Source organism: Diospyros lotus, chromosome 15 (assembly GCF_014633365.1).
Source record: "Diospyros lotus cultivar Yz01 chromosome 15, ASM1463336v1, whole genome shotgun sequence".
Lineage (NCBI taxonomy): Eukaryota > Viridiplantae > Streptophyta > Magnoliopsida > Ericales > Ebenaceae > Diospyros > Diospyros lotus.
Genome location: NC_068352.1, coordinates 26,311,620 through 26,333,976, shown reverse-complemented (window position 1 = coordinate 26,333,976; position 22,357 = coordinate 26,311,620). Strand labels below are relative to the sequence as shown.

The following is a 22,357-nucleotide window of genomic DNA, read 5'->3' as shown; positions in this document are numbered from 1 at the left end:
CTGCTGGGAATGCCCTAGAGTCGAGATGTCAAAGGAAAATGATGTGGCATTAACGAGAACCCCGAGATAGGATTTATAGTGCAGAAAGAAATCGGATCGGGAATAGTTTTCGGTACAGCAAAATAGCAGCTGCCAATTAGGTTGCAATACCGAATTATTATAGACGACTTCTCAAAAGTCAACAGAAGCTTGAAGAGGCTTCAGTTTTTAATGAGGAACAACCCTTCAGAGGTTTCAAGAAGAAACAAAGAGGTTTAGGGCCAAAATGAAGATTCGGGCCTAAGTGTAGTTTTTTGAAATTGCTAGAGGGAGGCCGAAACGATATTTTTTCGGAATCCTTAGGGGTCAAATTGATTTTTAGGATTTGAGGTTCTTGAAAGCAATTATCAAAAGTCAAGGGGCTTGGTGAAAGAGGGCCAAAATGAGAAAACCAAAATCAGTAGGGTAAAAGTGCAAAAACTCAAAAATGACAGCATGGCCAAATCTGACCAGCACATGGCTGGTCGGCCATGGCCGATTTTGGCCACAGGGTTGCACGAGAATTGGTCGAGGGAGCTTCTTTTGTAAAGAGTTTGCCTGACAAAAGCCATCGTGGTGGCCGAATTTTGAAGAAAAAGCGGCTGAAAGTTGGCAGAGTTTTTGTGCGCCTGCAACTTTTTCTTTTGGTCAGATAAGGCTTGCTCAAGGTCGATCCAGGGGCGGGTGAAGCTCTAAAGGAAGTGGGTCGAGTGGCCAAGGGCGTTTGAGGGCTCGATTTCGCCTATAAATAGGGCTAGGGTTTGACCGAAAATAAGAGAGAAATGAGCTTCAAATCGGCCATGTTATTGAACGAATTGGAGCTCCAAAATAAGGGGCTTTTGTTGCCCATAGACTAAGGATGCATTCTGGGAAATTTGGGGCATTTTCATGGAGGTTTGAATGCGATTCGAGCTTCGCCGGAAAGAGGGAGGCGGGCGGCTGGCCGAGACTTCAAATGCCTGATTGGGCGCCTTCCGGTGCTCCTTTTGAGCCAAGATCGATGCCATATGGATCAAATGGAGGAGGGCACGAGAATGGTGTTGGAATCCAGCATCGGCGGCTAACCGGTGTCGGAGAAGATGACCGGTGCGTGCCGGTCACGGGCACTACTCGCCCTAAGGTCCTCAGAAATTTTTTGTAAAAATCCCTAAAATTCTAGAAAAATATTTTACGGGGGTCCGTACAAAAAGATCTGAAGTTGGGATTCTTGATGTTTTAGTTTTTGCACCAAAGAGTCTCGTTTTGTGTGAAAACGCAGCATCCGGGTAAGTCCAGTATTTTTCCTTGGAATTTTATAGTCTATTATGAATTGTTGTGAAGATAGATATGAGAAAATGGTCCCGAGGTATTTATTGGGATTTTTAGAGGAAAAAATGAAAGAAAATGAAGGGAAAATGAAATAAATGGAATATTGAGGATATTTAGTGATTAAATATTATTTTATGATTGAGGTGATCGAGATGATGTGATTTGTGCAACTTTTGAGAGTTGGCACGAGAATCAAGGTCGGGCACGCATATCGAGGTGACGCACGCTTTTCAAGGTGTCTTAATCTTTAGGGTAAAGGTGAGTTTTCCTATCCTAACTATGGTTTTGTGAGTGGTTTTCTCACAAGAATTTATATTCATGATATGGTTGTCATATATGCATGTTGTTATAAATGCAATATTCATTTTGTTATATTGCATGAAAAGTTGTGATAATTACATGACACGATATTATTGTCTCATTGATATTTGTGCATGGGAATGGGATGTCGCCCCCAGAGTGTAGCTGTAATTCCCCAAGGGCGTTGAGGAATAACGTTAGGCTTATCCTGCAGAGGTTCGGGATTTGCCTAGAATTCCTTGCCGGGCTTGCGGGCTAAGGGAGTTACACTAAAGGCAAATGTTGTTCATGTTATTGCATCATGCATTCGTATATATGTTTTGAACCCTCACTAGAAGTTTCATCTTCTAATGGGTTATGCCTCTAGAACATTCAACGTTTCAGTTTTAGACTTGCAGTTAGGGCAAGGAGCAGGTTGAAATATGACGGCATGTGATGGCGTGGCCGATGATTTAGCAAGTTGTCTCAGAGATGTTTTAGCTGATGCTTTATTGATGATTAGCCTTGTTAGAATATTATGGAATCTCCATGTATTTATGTATTTCAATATTGAGGATATGATGTTAACTATGGTACGGATTCTTATGTTATAAATAAAGTGAATTGATTATGTACTATCAGGTTTCGATTATCGCTTCCACATTTTTAATGATTTGCTGGGGGGTTTTGTTTGGAATTCGGTACTTAAGGTTAAGTTATGTACCGAGAAAGAAAGAAAAAAATAATTTATGTATATTTTGGGCCCCAGCATAGTGACACGCTCGGTAAGAGAAAAGCGGGGTGTTACACCTTGACTTTGGGCTTTAGTTTTGGCGGCCTTGTTTGATTGCACGAGGCTCCATGGGCTCTGGGAATTGAGGTGCCTGTCCGAGGGCGTAAGGCGCCACCTGTAGGCACAAAAGAGTTTGTTGCCCTAAGTGGGGCAGGTCCGTTAGGGTACTCATTGCGGGACACGCGACAGAGTTTCATTCGCCGTCTGTTTGGTGCCTCGTGTGATGCCTATTTGTATGCGCTACCCCGGGTGTGCACGTCCCTTACTTTCATTCACTAACTCGTCCTCTCTCTTAGGATTCTTATTTTAACGTTCGATTGCTCCACCTAACTAGTTAGTCTACTCGTGGATAGCTATCTCTACTTCGAGTTTCGCTCGTCCGTATGACTAGTACACGAGAAGGTTGTCTGGATCATGTCAAAGTTCTCTACGGATTCATCTTTGGCAGTGGTGAGTGGGAAGATCACCTCCTGGAGCGAAGAGGGAGAGAAGAAGAACGGGGAAATGGAGGTTCAAAGGAAAAAACTCTTCTTCCTTCCCTGTGGCCGGGAGGAACATGTCTATCATTCGGCCCCGGACTCCGGGTTTCTATATATGTACGAGGTGCTATTCATGAGGTTGCTGTTGCGGCTTCCTCTGATCGAGTTTCAGAGTTTGGTATTGGAGGCGATGAATGTTGCCCCGAAGTAGCTGCACTCGAACAGTTGGGGCTTCATCCACGGCTTTAAGGTACTGGTCGAGTTCCTTGGCTGTAAACCTAACAAGGCAGTCTTCTTCCACTACTATTACTGGAAATGAGCCAACTGGGGTGGTTAGATTTCTTTGACTAACCGTACAGGGAAATCGGTGCTGAAGGCCTTTACCACATTCTTCAAACATTTTAAGGATGGCTTCTTCAAGATGGGCTCGAGCGAGGAAGAGCTTAGTTTTTTCCTGGAAAAGGAAGGTAAGGAGAAATACCCCTTATTCTAGCAATCGGAACCAAATCCTCTTTTAGAGGTGGAGTACGGGAGTCTTAATCTGGAGGATTAAGCCTTAGCGGACGCCTTCACGTTTTCCCCCCAACTCAAATCTTCAAAGCTCGTGGAACTAGGAGTGGACCCTCGGGCCTTGGGTAAGTATATGGGTATGTTGTCACTGTGTGCTTGGGTTTTGCTTTATTTCAATGACAACTCTTATCTGGACTTTATGTTTTAGGGCAAAAGGTGTTGGGTTTGATGGTGGAAGAAGTGGCAAGGCAAATGGCGGAAAAAGGTGTCGGGGTGTTGTCTGGGGTGCTTGCGAGTAGGGTAAAAGTCATTGTTGCGAAGCCGAAAAGCCCCATTCATGCCAAACCGATTGTCGTAGTTGCCACCGGCACTTCTTCTCCGCCAGAGGCCGAGGAAGTGCCCCTCCGGCGGAAGAGACGTTAGGTAACTGTTGAACCAGGATCTTCTGGTCAAGCTCCTAACGCGTCGGACTCCCTAAACCAAGCTACTGAGGTGCTCGACTCTTCAGGTCTTGGGCTGACTATCGACGCTGCAGGGCCTTCGGGTTCAAATCCATTAAGTGATGTCGCAAGCTCGTCAGGCTCAGATCAGGCTGATAGCTAGTCAGTGCCTCCTTGATTGATGCGTGCTCCGCGACCAGGCTTGTGGGGTTGTGATGATGCCGAGCAAGATCCTCAGAGTCTCTGGAGCCATGTCTTTCGACCGGAGAAATTTGTCTAGGATCGACTCCTCATGGAGGCTGATCGGAAGAGGCTCGCCCCACTTGGGGAGAAGGGGTTGTATCAATGGGTGAAGATGTTGCAATTGCGAGCTACCAGTACCACTCACCTATTATTCATGGAGTCAAAATTAAGAAAGGCTAAGACCAAGGCTGACTCTGATAGCCTTTATGGGCAGGCTGCTTCAGCTGATGAGGAGGTGGAGAGGGTAATGTCTGGATATCTGAGAGTGGCCGGTCAGAGGGACGAGGTTCGGTAGAAGCTGGTCAAGCAGGACTAGAGGATTAAGGAGTTGAAGGCGAAACTATACGCTTCCCGCTAAGAAGTTGCCCGCTTGGAGGCCTGTGCAAGGAGGGAGGCTCTTCTACAATATCTGAGGGGCTTCGATGCAACAGTGGCTCAAACTTCATTACTCTACCCAGGCGTGGATTTTACTGGGTGCAACCCTTCTAAGGAGGTAGTGGGTGGTCGACTTGTGGATCTGGACTCGGCAGATCCAGCTGTCGAAGTCGAAGCTTTGGAGGGGGCTCAAAGGGCGACCGAGGCTGATCAAGCAAAGGGAGTTGCCGAGCAACAAAGCAGGGTTCCCGATTCACCTCGGCCAGATCATCCTGCCATTGGTCCTTAGGGCGGGTCTTCTTTTGTTTTTACTACATGTAACTGGTTGACGTTATAACCCTGGCTTTATTTTTTTTTTTTTAAAAAAAGACATTTCTGAATCATACTTGGGAGCTAGTAGATCTTCCACCTGGGTGTAAACCTTTAGGGTTTAAGTAGATATTTAAAAGGAAAATGAAAACATATGACTCTATTGATAAGTATAAGGCTAGACTTGTGATAAAAGGTTATAGGTAACGAGAAGGCCTAGATTACTTTGATACATATTCTCCTGTAATGAGAATAAATTCCATTCAAATGATACTTGCAATTGCAGCTCTATGAAATTTAGAATTAAATCAAATGGATGTGAAAACAACTTTCTTAAATGGAGATTTGGATGAAGAAATTTATATGGAATAACCCGAGGGTTTTATAGTTGCGGGATAAGAAAAGAAAGTCTGTAAATTGGCAAAATCATTGTGTGGCTTAAAACAAGCGCCTAAGCAATGGCATGAAAATTTTGATAATGTAATGATAACTAATGAATTTAAAATCAATGAGTGTGACAAGTGTGTATATTAAAGACACATGGAATGGCTATGTCATTTTGTGTCTTTACGTAAATGATATATTCATTGTTGGTAGTAATGATAAGATAGTCAAATCTACCAAAAATATTTTAAATTCAAAGTTGGACATGAAAGATATGAGACTTGTAGATGTGATTTTAAGGGTTAAAATCACAAGAATATCATATGATCTCATTTTAAGTCAGTCACATTAGGTGGACAAAATTCTGAAAAAAAAATCATCAAGAATGATTTTGGTGTGGTTAGAACACCATTAGACATTAGTTTTCAATTATCCAAGAATAGGGATGAGAGTATTTCTCAAGTAGAATACTCTAGAGTAATTGAAAGTCTAATGTATTTAATGAGTTATACTAGACTAGATATTGCTTATGCAGTTAGTAGACTGAGTTGATATATGAGTAATCCAAATACAAACCATTGAAAAACAATAGTAAGAGTACTTAGATACTTACGGTATACTTATAACTATGGGCTGCACTACACCAGATACTCAGCTGTCCTAGAAGGATATAGTGAAGCGAGCTGGATATTTGATGTGAAAGACTCGAAATCTACTAGTGGATATGTATTTACACTTACAGGTGCAGCTATAGCATGGAAATCCTCTAAACAGACTGTTATAGCTAGAGCTACTATGGAATCTGAATTTATTGCCTTAGACAAATATGGCGAAAAGGCAAAATGGCTACGCCATTTCCTAGAGGATATTCTAATATGGCAGAAACCTGTGCCTCCAATATGTATACATTGTGATAGTCAATCTGCAATTGGATAGGTATAGAGTAACATGTATAATGGTAAGTCTAGACATATACGTCGTAAACATAATATTATTAGACAACTACTCTCAACTAGAATTATGTCTATTGACTATGTGAAGTCAACAGATAATATTGCAAATCTATTAACCAAAGGATTGAATAGAGAATTAGTTGAAAAATCATCAAGGCGAATGGGACTGAAGCTCATCAAAGAATAAGTTGTTACAATGGAAACCCAACCTACACTACAAAGAAAAAGGGTATTGCCAGCGAACTTTCCTCAACGGTTTTAATAACTGTCGAGAAAACAGCATAATCCTCGGCGGTTTTCAAAACCGCCGGGGATCTTGAACCATTACCGGCGGTTTTTAGAAACCGCTGGTGATGTTGACCCATTACCGGCGGTTTTCTAAATCGCTGGTAATGTTGGCTTGTCCCCGGCGATTTTAAAAACCATCGGGGATATATGATTTATATATCCCGCGCGCCCCCGCCCAAATTAATCTTCCACTCACCCCCTTCTCTTCCAAAATCCCCTCCTGCAAACCCTAACCCTCTCTCGCTCGCTCTCGCCGCTGCCTCCCTTTCCATTGCTCACTCTCAGTCGCTCTCGCCATCACTCACACTCAGTCGCTCTCGCCATCGCTTACGCTCAGTCACTCTCGACCTCGCTCGCTCACTCTCAGTCACTCTCGCCCTCGTTGCTCGCTTAGTAGCGCTCGGCGTTGCTGCCTGCATACTGCCTCTGTGTCACTCTCGCCCTCGCCCTCTTTGAATCATCAGGTAAGTCTCTGTCTCTCTCACCCTCTTTGAATCAAATTTTTAAAATTTCAATTCAATTAAATTCTATTTTATGCATACAAAGTCGATTACATCATCAAATTACCTTATAATCAAACAAATAATTAATTAAACTGTTGATGGGCTGTTGAACCAGTGGAAATCTATCTTAATTTATGAGAAGTTTTTAAGGGAAATTTGTAAGAATCAGATGTAACATTTGCAACTCACAAGTGAATGTAAATAAAAAATACATAAGAGAAGTTTTGAAAAGACAGAATATATGTTAAAGTGTTTAGTTTATTAAGTAGTTTGTCTTATTCTGTTTTGTGATCCCTATTGTTAAGGGATATGCTGTCATTTGACCTGTTCTTTAGTTGTTTGCCACATCTTTAGAATTGTTAGACATAGGTTGCAATTGTGGGTAAAAACGTGGGTTGCAGTTTAATTGTTTTACTTCTTTTGTATGGCTACTTGTAAGCCATAATATTTTATTCAATAGATTATTCTCTCAGATTCCTTGCTTTTGCACAAAATATACTTAACATTTGGTATCAAAGCCAGCCAACTGAGGACGTTGCTTCGATAGATAGAGACATTTCAAATGATGCCATTTGAAAAACAGCTTGCATTAAGCCTAAAAGTCATTTCTGTTAATGAAAAGATAGCGATATTAATGGTGACCAACCAGGGAAGCGGAGAGAAGATTGGACTCTTCGTGGCCTTGATAGAAAGGAGGAATAGAAGTGGGAGTGGTATGTTGGCCCTTGTAAGAGGCATAGACTTGAAGTTGGTCATAGTAAATGGCGACTTTCTTTTTAGGGTTTTCGGAGAGGAGAGTGAATTGGATGGAGGAAGTGATGAGTTGAGGGGCAGAGAAGGTAAGTTGGAAGATTTGAGCATCTTTGAGGGAGAAGTGAGGCTTGGAGGGGTGTAAGATGAGCCAAACCAGGAAGATGAGGGAGAGGATTGAGAGGAAGAAGGTGGAGAAGGTGTAGAACAGTTTCTTGTAGTGCTTCTCTATGCTCAGCCCTTGCTTGGCGCAGTGTTTGGGAGATTTTTCGGAGTCTTGAGACATTTCCAGAGAGCGAGAGAGAGAGAGAGAGTTGTTTACAGAGCCAAGTAAGGGGAGAGGGAAAGGAGAGTCTATATATAAAAAGGTGCAGAAAGTGGCAATATATAATTTTGCTAAGGTTTGATTTGACTGGCAGCTCCTTCTAATTGTTGTGGAAGGTGGCTGGCTCCTGGCTGTTGTGAAGGTGGCTGATTATGATAGACATTTTAATTTTACTACCATTAACTTCTCGAACATATCTTTAAATGTTTCCTGGGCTTTAGTTTTTATTTTTATTTTTTTAAAGTTTGATTGCATTTTTGTATGAGTTATTGCTCGATTTAATTAGTGATACATATATTTATCATGCATGATTTTATTTTAAAAAGAATATAAAATAAAGAAATGATGTGATTCCTTACTTATAAGTCGGTGGACAGCAACACTTTTATTGTAATTTTTTAGCAGCCCATGAAGCCATACTCATCTTTTAAGCTAGAATTATGCTACTTGTACAGAAAATTTTTACAGAAAACTTTACTGAAAGAATTAAATTTTATTTTTAATTTTTTTATTTTATTTTCTTTCTGAAATCCCGCCAACACCTTTTCACTCCCTCTATCTCCCTCTTTCACTGGCCAAGTGTGACGTTCTCGTCGAAGAAGCTGATAGGAATGGGATTCAAGTTCAAGTACAACTTGGAGGACATGTTCAAAGCAGCCATTGACACCTGCAGGGATAAGGGATTACTTCCCTACTCCTTTGAAACCCCTATCGATGACCATTCCTCCCAAAGCCCTGTCACTGGCACCTAGATTTTGAATCATTCACCAAATAAAAAAGCTAGCTTAAGCAATTATCCTTTTTTTTTCCTTTCTATTTTTCTGTTTTTGACGATTGGCTTTAAGCAATTGTCTTCTTAAATGGGCTCTTTTGTTATCTTTTCAAAAGAATAATTAAGTGGATGATGTGCTCCCGCTGTGATTAAAGGAAGAGCCCTGTTAATGTTTTCTGCATTCTATTCTTGAAAATACAACAGGTACTGGATTATCAACTTCTCAATTGAAATTTTTGAGGAAATGAATTCCATTTTGAGGGAAAATTCATGTTCTATCTGGGAAGGAGGGGGAGACAGCTCCAGATACAAAAAAAATGAGAAGTTATAACTGCTAGATTTGCCCAGAAAGGGAAAGAAATGGAACCAATTAACTTCCTGTAATTTGGAAATCTATGTTGCCCCTGTTACAGAAATTATTAAGGTAATCAAGGAGTGAAATGATTTCAGGTTTCAATTGCGACAATTGCAGTTGCAGTTGAATGCCCTATTGGAAAACTACCAAATCGGGTCCATAATCAATCACATGGCAAATCAAGTTCTTGCGTTCCAGAGAAACTGCAATGCCATTCCCCTGTTCCTATCATTCTTACATCAACTGCTCTAGATAGTGAATAATAATGGATGCATTGAGCATTTGTGGCAAACATTCATATGAGTCAATCCTAAGTAATCTCCTATTCAAGGCTGAATACATTATTCGGCCTCAAGTATATCCGGATGTTGCAAATTTTTCATGACCAGTGACCAAATCCCACAGGGCACAAACATGGTAATTCAACTCTAAACGGAACCATTCCCCTTGTTGGTTTATATAATGCAACCTCAAGGAACAGTAGAAAAATCATCACGTCACCTAATACCGTCCCCATTTCTAGCCTCAAATTCTATCAATCTTTGTTCCGAATATTCCCACCTTCAAACTTTAGCTCTAGCCTTTAGCCATGGAAGTTTCTCCACCGTCGGCCACCGTATGCGTCACCAGAGCTTCCAGGTTCATCGGCTCGTGGCTCGTCATGAGGCTTCTTCAACGCGGACATACTGTTCGCGCAACCGTTCGCGACCCAGGTACACAAACCAGTTTTAGTTCCCATCCATTAATGGGAAGAATTCAAGCAGGATCAAAGGGAAGAAGAATTAGAATAAGGAGAACAATTCTATGATGATTTTTTGTTTAATGTTAGGGAACATGAAGAAGGTGAAGCCGATGATGGAGTAGCCAAATGCCGACACCAACTTGACGCTGTGGAAGGTGGATTTGGGCGAAGACGGGAGCTTCGATGAGGCCATTGAAGGTTGCTCCGGCATGTTTCATGTAGCCACGCTCATGGGCTTCGACTCAAACAACCCTGATGTTCGACGGCGGTGCGAGCGGCGGTGGTGTGGGCGACGGCGAGCGGTGCAAGCGGCGATGGCGGACGGCTCAAGCGGCATAATCCAAGTATAAAAAAATTAAAAATAAAATTTAATTCTTTCTGTAAAACTTCCCGTAAAACTTTTTGTACAAGTAGCATAATCCTTTAAGCTATGGCTTGGAAAGAAGTTGGAAATAGATTGCACCTGGACATCATCGAAGGCTCCTTTCCTCTTAAATTTTTCTTCTACCCCACCACTATGAGCTTGCCTAATTCAATCTTTTAATTCTGCAATTCAATACTGGAACATTAAAGATCATAACAAATGAAATTCTGTTCTCTGTCTCTGAAAAATCAAAAGGAAATTACTTCACAAAATCTTTCCATGCGGCATGATCTAGACTTTCTTCTTCTCTTCTCCTGTGTTTAATTTTGTAAATATTACATCTTTTATTGGATTTGAGGAGTGCACCGAAAGTGGAAGCATGAATGGTGTGGTTGATGGTGACTGATCAACAGCTGTACAACATATCATGTGGCTACACTCATCTAACATCATTTTCATGTATCTATGTATTTGTCTTCTTATTAATTAACGTGTCTTTTGGTGTGAATTTTGTGACAAAATGGTTGTTATTAATATATATGTCTTTGTTTCTAGAAATATCACTACTGCATTGCATTTTCAATTGTTAGTTAATCATTGATTAATATAACTAATTTCTTCTAAGAATTTTGAAGTTGCAAGATTAACATGGCCAAAAAAAAAAATTAATTACATTTTTTAGATCAAACCTAATTAAGAAAGAGACATGGAAAATAATCATTTGAGCAGTCAAAGTTCAGATGGTGAAATTTGCTTCTCACAGTGTAATCAACAGTATAGAATTATTGTTATTTGATGAGAAGGTGAAGTTCTTTTCTAGATCATAATTATTTTCTATTTTATTGTTTTAAATTAATTCAATTATGTGTGACAGGAAATTAATGTACATCAATAAACCTTTTAGTCATATGTATAGTACCTACCTACTCTTACAGGGTGGGAAAATTAAAGCAACGATAAGGAGGCCACTCGTACAAAAGAACCAAACTTGGATATGGTGTCTAGGCCAAGGAGATTAAGGGATGTAGGCTGCAAAAAGGTATTTTAACTTAAGATATAAGACAGATGGCACATTCGAGAGATAAAGGTGATTGAGAGCACTAATAAGTAAAGGAGAAAAATAGCTAAAGCTTTTACAAGAAAATCATTTTAAATTGACAACTATTTATATTAAACTTATTATGGGAATGTCATTTTCGTTGTGAAAATGCTCTTGCTCTTGCACTATACACGTTTATGATTTGTTTGGAATATATGATATAGACACTATGCTTAATTATTAATCATTATTAATGGACATTATGATCACTAGTGTATATTCATCGAGAATAACAAGTGTGGTATGTGGTTGATCCTCTTGATGATACTAGTTGTATATGTCTTCCTTGTATAATATTTAAAGATATGGTATATACATGTTTATGTTTTTAACTTTCTATGTTTTGATATGTTATTTTTGTTTAACCTAAATTGATATGCTAACAGATTATTTTTTACATTCAAATCAATAATAGGCAATTACACTAACGGCACCTAAGAGGCAGACTCGTTGGCCAATTGGATTCATGTCACGTAGTACAGATTCACACCACAATGATTCATAGTCAATTCCATCCCATCAACCAATCCCAAATCCAGTCCCGTCACATCCCCAGCATCCTGAAGAGGACTTGATCCACTCACAATCCAACCCCCATGACTCACGTAGTCAGCAAGGTAAATACCAAAAATTTATATGAACAATAATAAATTACTATTCTTTCCTAATTCAATGTTAATTTATTGTGTTATTATGTGTTAGCAGGTACAAGCTCCATGTCATCTACAGCCAAAAAAGGAAAAGGAATATCAAGACAAATTTTAAAGTGGGGAAAGGAAAAGATTCATATTGAATTTGATACTGAAGGACAACCAGTTGGGGAGATGGCAACTAAGTTGGAAACCCAACTAGGTGTGATGGTAAAGAGTATTGTTCCCCTTACATTTATTGATTGGAGGTCATCAGGGATGGAACCATATAAGGAGCGTATCTGGCAAGAGGTCTTGATGAGTAAATAACGTCTCTGATTCTTAGCTATCTAACCCTAAGCTTTTATACTCTAATAAGGGTATCATTGCAGGATAACACTGATGTACCCATAACATGGAGATCAATTTACTTGCAACATTCTTCCAAGAAGTGGAGAGAGTACAAAGCCACCTTGAAGAGGCATTATGTTGCCATAAGACAGATGCGGCTCATCTGTCAAAAATACTGCCTGGGATGGACCCAGAACAGTGGAAAGTTCTTGTGAAGTATTGGGGATGTGAGCAAGCACAGGTATGTATGATAGATACATCAGATGGATTCTCTATACCTAGTTCTAATATCATATTACAAGTAGGAACGTAGTGCGACAAATCGTGCCAATCGAGATAAGCAAAAGATGGGTCACATCAGCGGTAGGTGATCACATCCTCAGGTTAGGCACTAGGTAAGAATATAATGGATATTAATTATATATATTTATTGATAATTTAATTAGTAATGCCTAAACTTTAAACATTTAATATATTTCATCTCTTATATATGTTTTTAGATGACTATTGAAAGTGGAGATGAGCCAGATAGAATCAAGCTTATTAAAAAGACACACACCAAAAAGAGCAGAGAGATAGTGGACTCTACATCTTCTTATATAATTGTATATCTTTCTAAAATTTGAAAGTTGTAGATATATTTTGTTTCTTTCACTTGTCAACTTATGTAACTAACTTGTGACATGTTTATTGAGGAACAAATGGATGAAAGATTGTCACAAATACCTAGTGATGAACAAACTCCAGATTTGTTAGAGGATGTCTTTACTCAAATATTAGGCAAAGATGGGCATGGCAGGGTACGTATGGGAGGACTTGGAACATGCCCAACTAAGGTTAGACAAAAACAACAGTATCAGGTGCCCCAAGAATAGTATGACCAAATGCATGCGCAAATTACTGCCGAGCTAGAAGAAAAATTTCAAGCTCAAATCCAAAGTCAAGTTCAAATACAAGTTTGTGCAATACTTGAGGCAATGGGACATACACCACCGGCTCCAAATAATATACCATAACCAAGACAGGTATGTTGTTCCATTAGTGCATTTTGTGATTTAAAATTGCATGTTTACTATATATATTAACTAAACTATTTTGAAATGTAGCCATCCTCACATGCCAGTGCTTCTACCGCACATGAAAGCACACGACCCGAAGCTGAATGTGTTGGATTATTGACACCAGAATATGGTAATAATTTAGAGGTAATTCGCTACCAAATAGTTAATATACTGAAATGTAAAATATACTTCAAAATCATTTTATGCTTGTTTAAACACAGATTGGTGAATTTGTTCACTTGATGAATGGACGAATACCTCGCCACATTGTTGCTGAGGCAATCATTGTGTCCATTGATCCGACTAAGTCTGTAGGGGGAGTAGAGCTAGGTAATGAGTTTGTTGAAATTAGTATTCAGAAAGTGCTGAAACCTTTATATCCATTGCCTTGACAATTTTTTGGGATGCGTGTCTTGAGGGATGCTAATAATAGTAAAACTACGATACCGTGGAGGGTCTTTGATGTAGGTGTTTTTGTCTTATATGCATTTTATTATGATATGCAATTTTATAGTTAACGTATATACAAATTTGAAATGTGTTGTACTTAAATAGATTTATTGTATACCGTTGTTATGTAATTTTTGACATGTTTTATGCAATTTCATAGTTAACGTACATATTTAAATAGATCTATTGTTCTTCAATGTAGATCAACAAAATATGATATTGGGATTTTGGTTGGAGAATGGCATGGTGGCGTAATCAAGGGTTATCTGAGGCCACTAGGACATGATTTAGTTTAGAGTTGCTTTGTATGTGCTTTTGTATGGTATTGTGTAATGAGACGAGACAAGATTGATCTTTCTAAATGATGTTGTATTTAAATAGATTAGTATACAGTTGTTATACTTATTGTGTGCAGGTGAATCTTTTAAAATTGTTGGTGATTTTTTGTTGTGTGGCAATATATACAGGTTATGTATAGTTTTTTAAATTTTTTTTTTAAAAAATTACCGATAATTTTTGGCCTTTGCCGGCAGTTTACTTTTATTGGTGGTTTCAAAAACCACCAGCAAAGGAAGAATTTTGCCGACGGTTTTAAAATCGCCAGCAAAGTAAGAATTTTTTCGGCGATTTTTGGAAACCGCCGGGAATAATTACTTTTGCCGGCGGTTTTCATACACCGCTGGTAAATAATTTTTTCCTGTGGTTATAATTACCGCCGGTAAAAGTTTTACCAACGGTTTTTTAACTTTTTCTGGCAATTTTTTCACCGCTAGGAAAAGTTGAAACTCTTGTAGTGCTAGTTGATTGGAAATCCTAAGATTTAGATTCGAAGAGACAATCTAATTGTAAAAACTTTATTAGGTCATTGTGGGGGAAAGGGGGGTTATCCTCTTGTCCATTCCTATAATAAAACAGTGATACCTATGGGAAAAAATGATAGCAATGTTTGCTTTAATGATTCTTAAACTCAAAAATTTTGAGTGAAGTAAGTAAGTTACTCTGAATTAAGAAATCACCTATATGAAAGAGAAGTGGGACCACTTCAAAGGAGAATTGTATAAGGCTCAATTCTTTAAAACTTCTCTTAGAACCAAGTTATTGTTCATGGCCAAAACGAACATAATCATGAGAACTGAACAATGATAGTAATATTCCAGTGTAAGATATGTTATCATTTACATTGATAACAAGACAGTTCAAAGATATCATGTTTACTGGACAGTTAGTAAAATAAATATATTTTCACAAATAAAGGTTTAAGGGGTAACACCTACCTCTCTTGTGCATGTTTTGATTGATGAACACTATCACCGAATTAAAATATTTTCTCGTCAATTTTCATTCATGTGGGAGATTGTTGAAAAATTTAGAATATTTATATATTCACGTGTCCAAATTGATAAATGGGTGAATGAAAAATTGATTAAGAAATGATTTGAGGTATCTGTATTATAATATATAATTTATATATTATTGTAAATGTAAAAGAAAGAAAAAATACAAAATGTGTACTATGCGCTGAATTATGAGAGTACACTATACGAGTCAGTTGATTGAAATTAATAATATAGAATATTGTGTAAGTTATTATTTCAATTATTAATATATGTGAAAGGGCCTACTTCATTATATGTTATAAATATATTATATATATATATAATTGCCTCTCATGGCTTTTCCCTCAATTAGCCGCCTCCCCCATTTTTCTTTTTCTTTCTTTTCCTTCTACCTCTTCTTTTCTTCCTCCTCTATAAATAAAGGCCTTCCTTTATTGAAAAAAATAAGAGAATTTTTAACAAAATTATTTTTTAAAAATTTTCATACTCTTTTAGTTTTAATAGTATTCAACTAGTGTTCTAATTCGCTATTAGACTCTGAAGTTTGTGTTAACTTTTTAGTTTATAAACTGTTGTATCATGAGAAATAGATGTCAATTAGTATCTAACACTTTTGATGGACGAATTTATTTTAAGGTAACTGTGTTACAAATGCCTCGATTTTATCATCCCTTTACATATTATTATGTTTTTATTTTTTCTTGCGTAGTATTGCAATATTTTAATATTCTTATATTATTAATTTAAATATAATATTATAATAATTATATTTTAAAATAATAATTATAATATTATAAATATAATTATTATTTAATTAATAATATAATTATTTTATTGTGATTGATTAGCAACACATGCAACACGAGAACCGACAAGCCATGTCATTTGACGGAACAGATGGCAACTCCTCAACTTCACAATATTCACGTTAACAAGAAGGGATTGGGACGGGACAAGACATGAGAAAGGTGAGGAGTTTCGCAAATTAAATGAGAAAGACAGAGTCACAGAGGGAGTCCCACAAATTCGAGTCATTTTGTCAGACCAAGGGAAGAAGCAGCAGGTGAAAGTAGAGAGGGAGCCTTGCAAAGGAGAATGGCATTTTTGTAATTGGGAAAGGAGTAGAATGGCAGCCATGTAAAAACCAGAGTTATATACAGAATTCCAATTTTGCCCTTGCTACTCTACATGCACACCTACACTACACTCTTTGTAATCCATATCAATACGCTACTTGACTTCTTTGTACTCTTCATTATCATCTCCCACTTCTTAACTCTTCTTACAGGGTGATTCATCCCCACCTAGAAGTGAACCCCTATCAGATCCGCTTAACGCTAAGTTTCAGTAGAATTATTTTAGCGATCTTTTATTAATATGAATAAATAATAAAATTTATTTTTCTTATTTTTTGGGATACAAAATCGTTAAATAAATTTTTATATTTAAGTTTAGAAAATAAATCTTTTTCAATTGATAATATAGTCAAATTAGTTAATCTTTTTTGTGACATAAATTTTATTAATTTTAATTTTAAAAAATTTCTTACTGCTAAATTTAGAGTAACTGGAATAGTTAATAGTATTTTATAAACTATCCATGTATTTGAAAAAGAATTTACATTTTTTATAAAAGTTAGTATCGTAAGTGATGTTTTTATTTTTATGGTTATAATTTCTTTTAAAACTTTTCATTCTGAAAAATAAATCTAACATCAATATCGAGAGCATGTCAAGTTTTAGAAAATTTTTAAGATTTAGACAATTTTCCTTAATATTATAAACACACTTTAATTATATTGGGTGTTACATGAATAGTAGATTTAGATTTATGGATAAATTAAATTTATGTATAAATTAAATTTATGTATAAATTAAATTTATTTACACCAGAAGTCAAATTAGACTTGTCATCTAACTGATAAAGTATATAAATTGGAATTTATTGAAAGCTGGATATCTTATTTCATCTAGTTTTCAGGAAAAGAAAATAGATTATAATAAATTTAACTTATAAATGTAATATAATAATAGTTTGTCTAATTATAACTTGAGATTTATTTATTAATTTAGATTGTTCACACGATCAATGATAATGGCTATCTACTCTTATTTTTAATTTTTATATTATTCTAAATTAAGTAAAACATCTTTTGTGTTCAACTAAATTAATATGAAAAATATACTATTTGATATAATTTTTACCGAGGTAAGAAATGCACTATGTGATATAGTTTCTATCGAATTAAATTAATTTTTTCTTATCTACTCTGGTCATTTTTTGGGCCCGCCCTTTTTTGGGGACAAGGCATAGGCCTATACTTGAGCCCGCACCGCCCTACATATCAATCACACCCTCTCCTGGATCTTCTTGGTGTGTTCGTTCGAAGTTTTTGAGAATGATGAACTCAACTGTTCATTCCAATCGTTACTTTAAGCCCAAGAATGAGTTTCAAATGAATGAACGTCGACGATCCGCCAACTACCATCCAAGCATTTGGGATCCCAAATTCGTGGAGTCATTAAACACATCCTATACAGTAATTAGTCCAGCCCTTCTCAAACTTTCTTGGCATTTGATTTGCTTGAACTGTTTTTCTTTTTTTTTTTCCTCGCAGTATGAGATCCATGGCTGTAAATTAGAGGCGTTGAAGCAACAAATCAGAAGCTTGCTTAAACCCACGAAAGAATTTGAAGCTCCAGCTCAGTTAAAGCTTGTGGATTCAATGCAACGTCTAGGCATGGCATACCATTTTGAGGAAGAGATTGAGGAGACTATTGGCCTTGTTCGAGGTAGTGGCAGTAGCAATCTTTCCATAGCTTCGCTGCAATTTCGGCTTCTAAGAGAACATGGATACCCCGTCAGCTCAGGTTAATCGAGCTTTGTCACACATTAAACACACCATAAAAACTACAAAACACACTTACACCTCATGCATTTTAAGTACTTTTCATGTTCCTAAACGACTCTTCATTTCATATTCTGAGACGACTCTTCATTCCATCAAATTAGCTGTGTTCAACAAATTCAAAGGCAGTGATGGGAGATTCATGGAGAGCTTAAGCAAAGAGGTGGAAGGTCTTCTGAGTCTGTACGAAGCTTCACACTATGGAGTTGATGGGGAACATGATTTGGAAGAAGCCAAGAATTTTAGTCTCATACGTTTGAAAGCATTTGCAAAGAAGGATCACGGCAGTAAGCTGGGGAAACAAATTCGAAAGTCCCTGGAAATCCCCCTCCGGTGGAGGATGACAAGATTGGAAGCGCGAAGCTTCATTGATCTCTATCGAGTGAACAGCACAGAAAGCTCATTGTTGCTGCAATTTGCTAAGTTGGATTACAATCTGGTGCAATCAGTGCATCAGAAAGAAGTGAAGGACTTAATAAAGTAAGTTCACAATTGAGTTTGGGCTCACAATAACGTAGATCTAGGTCCACGATCCCATAATAAAATAAAAATTGACTCAATCAACGAATTTATCTAACATAGAATAGATTACGATTTTGTGTTGTTAGGTGGTGGTTGGGCACAGGCTTGAATGCAAAGCTTAGCTTCACGAGGGATCGACTAATGGAGAACTATTTGTGGGCGATGGGGATAATCTTTGAGCCGAAGTTCTCCAAATGCAGGATAGGCCTCACCAAGTTTATCTGTATACTAACAGCAATAGATGACATGTATGACATCTATGGATCGCTCGATGAGCTTCAACTCTTCACCGATGCAGTGAACCGGTATGGCAATGCCATATATATATAGAGAGTAAGAGCTCGACTATTCTTTATACAGAACTAACTCAAACACTCTATTTTCCCTCCTCCTTTCTTTTCATTGATTCGATCAGATGGGACGGGAAGGCCACAGATCACCTTCCCGATTACATGAAGATATGCTACTTGGCCATGTTCAACTTTGGAAATGAAATTGCTCGGGATGCTCTGACAGAACATGGCTTGAATGTGATCCCCTTCATCAAGGAAGAGGTAACAAGAAAGACAAATTAAGATTGTCTTAAATCTATACTAATTAATTGCTTGATCTCTTCATTAGAAAAGCCTAAATTTGAGATCTAACTTGCAAGCATTAGTGTTGCAGTGGGCAAATCTTTCCAGATCATATCTGGTTGAAGCACAATGGTTTTACAATGGGTACACTCCAACCCTGAAGGAATACTTAGAAAGTGGATGGAATTCAGTGGGTGGTAAAGCAGCCATAGCCCATGCTTATCTACTGCTAGGATCCGCCATAGCCAGACCATCTGTTGATAGCTTCAAAGCTTGCTCTGATGTAGTTTACTGGTCATCCCTCATAGCTCGACTAAGCAATGATTTGGGTACTTCAAAGGTATAATTAATTAAGCTTAAGCACATACACATAATATGTTCAATTATTCTAAGCATTATTGAACAAGTTACAAACTGTCTGTTGTCCATCTTTGAAGGCTGAGATCATGAGAGGGGATGCAGCAAAGTCCATTCAGTGTTACATGATCGAGGAGGGGGTGTCTGAAGAAGAAGCAAGAGAGCATATAAAAGGGCTCATAGGATTTTCATGGAGGAAACTTAACGAGGCAAGTGCGAGAAATAATCATGCTAAATCCCTAGTAAAGATGTGTTTGAACATGGCTAGGACTGCTCAACTTATCTACCTGCGGGGAGATGGGATTGGCACATCAGTTGGAGCCATCAAAGATCATTTGACCTCGTTAATTGTGAAACCAATTCTGATTAAATAATCAATTAAATAGACGTTTTCTAATAAAGTATGTATAATTAGAAAACCCTGCATGGACAAAAGCTAATAAAGTATGTCATTCTGATTGAAAGTGATATTCCCTGGCTAGCTAGCTAATGCTTGTTAATTCTTGAAGTACAATATGACCTCCGTGCCCTTGAATATATATATATATATATATATAATTACTCAATTACTCGGTGGGTGAGGCAGTGGCAATAACGTAATACCCAACAGAAAACCCTGCATGGACAAAACACAGACTGCCACCAAGGGACAAATAGTGATGGTGTGTTAAGCCACAGCTTGCTCTCGACTTGTTGTTTGACAGGGTCCCAATCACCAGCAACCCCAATCCGACGCCCAATACAACCCTGATCAATGATAATCAACATCAAGGACACAGATTCAGGCATGGGGGATCACACATGCTATGGCGCTGGATTCCAAGTTTTAATAATGAAAAAATGACATCTTAACAGCGCACGTGTTACTAGAAAAATAAGTGAAATAAAGATTTGAATGTTAAAAAGATGGATGGTGGTTCATATAAAAAAGATAAATTAAATTAAAAAATAATTTATATATAATAAGTTAGTGGGATCTCTTATTGAAGTTATAAAATTTGGGTGAATGTCTTCACTTATCAAAAAGATTAAAAATAAGATAAAATGTGTGGAACATGAATTAAGATAGTGTGTCATGCGAAAAGAAAAGAAGATAGATGCAAGTTTCTGTAATGAGGCAACTGGAATGAAATGAGTATATAACAACAGAAATAAAAGAGACAAAGAAACGATCAGGAAAATTTTGGTGAATGACTCTACAAGTGTGACTAACTTAATTAAAATTTACTCAAAAGCATGAGATTGAGAAGGAATAGTGAGATACCAAGTGAGGAGGAGGCAAAGCAGGGAGCATTGCCTGCTAGGGGAAGCCTTTTGGATGTCTTCTTGAGTGCAGAAACTGCACCCACCAATCAAGCTGGCAAGAACATGGGCCAGAACCAGAAGGGCGGCTGCAGCCAGCCCCAAGGTGAAGGCTTCATGGCTTGGTTCTTTGCACTCAAATAGCCACAACCTCATATGCTTAACCTGCATATTTCAAAATCACACACTTCAACTTCAACGTAAACATTAAAAATGTTTGTTAATGTGTTATAAAGACGAAATAACATTAAAGGGCCTGTTTGATTGCACTTCCTTTTCATGGAAAATGAGTATTTTTCACCTAAATTCTATCTTTTGTAGTGTTTAATTGCATTTATTTTCCAGAGAACTTAAGTTCTTATTTTCGGTCAAGTGACGCTGTTTTCTAGCTTTTGCTGGAAATAATTTTCCGAAGGGGGGGTGTTTTACATTTCCAAGGAATTGCTCAATGCGCGCACAGCTGACTCCTCCTCGATTTCTCTAGGGTTTCCTCTCCTATTCGAGTTGGCTTTGTTCCCTTCCTCTTCGTCGCCATCCACCGCCGAAGTCGAGCCCCTACTTGGGCTTTGTCACCATCTTCAACTTTTTGTGAGTCGCCATCCACTGCCGAAGAAGACCATCTCCGACTTCCTATGACTCGCCATCTATCTTCGACTTAGGCTTCGTCACCATCTCCACAAAAGACCAACTCTAACTTTGTTTTCGTCGCCATCTCCGCAGAAGACCATCTTCGATTCAGAGTTTCACACCACCGACGCATCTTCATCTTCTTCCACGGTAATGTTTCCGTCCTCATTCTATTCTTATTTCTATAGATCCAGCGAGCGATCTTGGTATTTGTCCACCGATCTTGGTTTTTCTCTCTGTTTCAGTGAACAATCTTGGTCTTCGACCATCGATCTGGAGTCTTCGTCCACCGGATCTTGTTCTCTATTCCAGAGAGTGATCTTGGCCTCTGTTTCAACGAGCGATCTTCATGTTCGCCATCTCTGCCGAAGTCGACCTCTAATTCCGACTTGCAGACCGCCATTCATCCTCGTCGCCATCTTCCCCATCTTGGGCAATTTTTGTTCTAAAATTTTATAATATAGAAAACTTCTCAACATTATAAATTTAATATTCTGATATATGTCCATATTTGTGTGGAATAAAGGAAAAAAGAAACCAAAGTAGCTTTGGTTTTTGTCACTTCTGCATATTGTGATATATACTTCTGAGTCCACTCATGTAGAATCAAATGAAAATATTGTTAAATGAGGCATATGCCATTGTAGGTTGAGAAACTGTGTTTCAGATACTCAGAGTTTCTGAAAAAATGGACAAGTCACTGACTGCAGAAACGAATAGTGCAAAGTGCCCATTATTCATAGACATGCACTAGTGTTGTACACCAATATAATTTGGTATATTGATTTATTTGCTTGTGTTATGTGCGTGTCTCTCTTCTTAAAGTACAATTCTTTAATTACTTAATGTGTTAACTTCATATACTTAGCCACCAAACTGAGCTGTAATTTGTTCATTTATCTGTTATCCTATGTCTGTCTATGCTCATTGGATAATTAATTATTAGGGG

The 22,357-nt window shown here is 37.9% G+C and overlaps 2 protein-coding genes and 3 long non-coding RNA genes across 5 annotated transcripts; 3 read left to right on the top strand and 2 right to left on the bottom strand.

Annotated features, from left to right (window-relative positions):
- Window positions 1–8,332: 8,332 nt before the first annotated feature.
- Window positions 8,333–10,299, top strand: LOC127791848 (uncharacterized). The gene is made up of 2 exons (XR_008020999.1): window positions 8,333–9,797; window positions 9,914–10,299. It is a non-coding gene; the product is annotated as an uncharacterized LOC127791848 (long non-coding RNA).
- On the bottom strand, window positions 9,385–10,572 carry LOC127791847 (uncharacterized). Its single transcript, XR_008020998.1, has 2 exons — window positions 10,454–10,572; window positions 9,385–10,372 (listed from the first exon to the last, which is right to left on the bottom strand). It is a non-coding gene; the product is annotated as an uncharacterized LOC127791847 (long non-coding RNA).
- Window positions 10,573–11,717: 1,145 nt separating this feature from the next.
- LOC127792503 (uncharacterized) lies at window positions 11,718–14,187 on the top strand. Its single transcript, XR_008021147.1, has 5 exons — window positions 11,718–11,906; window positions 11,995–12,230; window positions 12,311–13,294; window positions 13,376–13,474; window positions 13,983–14,187. It is a non-coding gene; the product is annotated as an uncharacterized LOC127792503 (long non-coding RNA).
- Window positions 14,188–17,495: 3,308 nt separating this feature from the next.
- On the top strand, window positions 17,496–19,953 carry LOC127791341 (probable terpene synthase 9). The gene is made up of 7 exons (XM_052321143.1): window positions 17,496–17,656; window positions 17,735–17,987; window positions 18,130–18,505; window positions 18,634–18,852; window positions 18,963–19,101; window positions 19,214–19,462; window positions 19,560–19,953. Exons 1-7 carry the CDS (start codon window positions 17,516–17,518, stop codon window positions 19,851–19,853), a joined length of 1,671 nt encoding a protein of 556 aa, XP_052177103.1. The 5' UTR covers window positions 17,496–17,515; the 3' UTR covers window positions 19,854–19,953.
- Window positions 19,954–20,045: 92 nt separating this feature from the next.
- Window positions 20,046–21,811, bottom strand: LOC127791675 (protein VASCULATURE COMPLEXITY AND CONNECTIVITY-like). Its single transcript, XM_052321654.1, has 3 exons — window positions 21,659–21,811; window positions 20,744–20,946; window positions 20,046–20,226 (listed from the first exon to the last, which is right to left on the bottom strand). Exons 1-3 carry the CDS (start codon window positions 21,809–21,811, stop codon window positions 20,046–20,048), a joined length of 537 nt encoding a protein of 178 aa, XP_052177614.1.
- Between the last annotated feature and the right edge of the window lie 546 nt (window positions 21,812–22,357).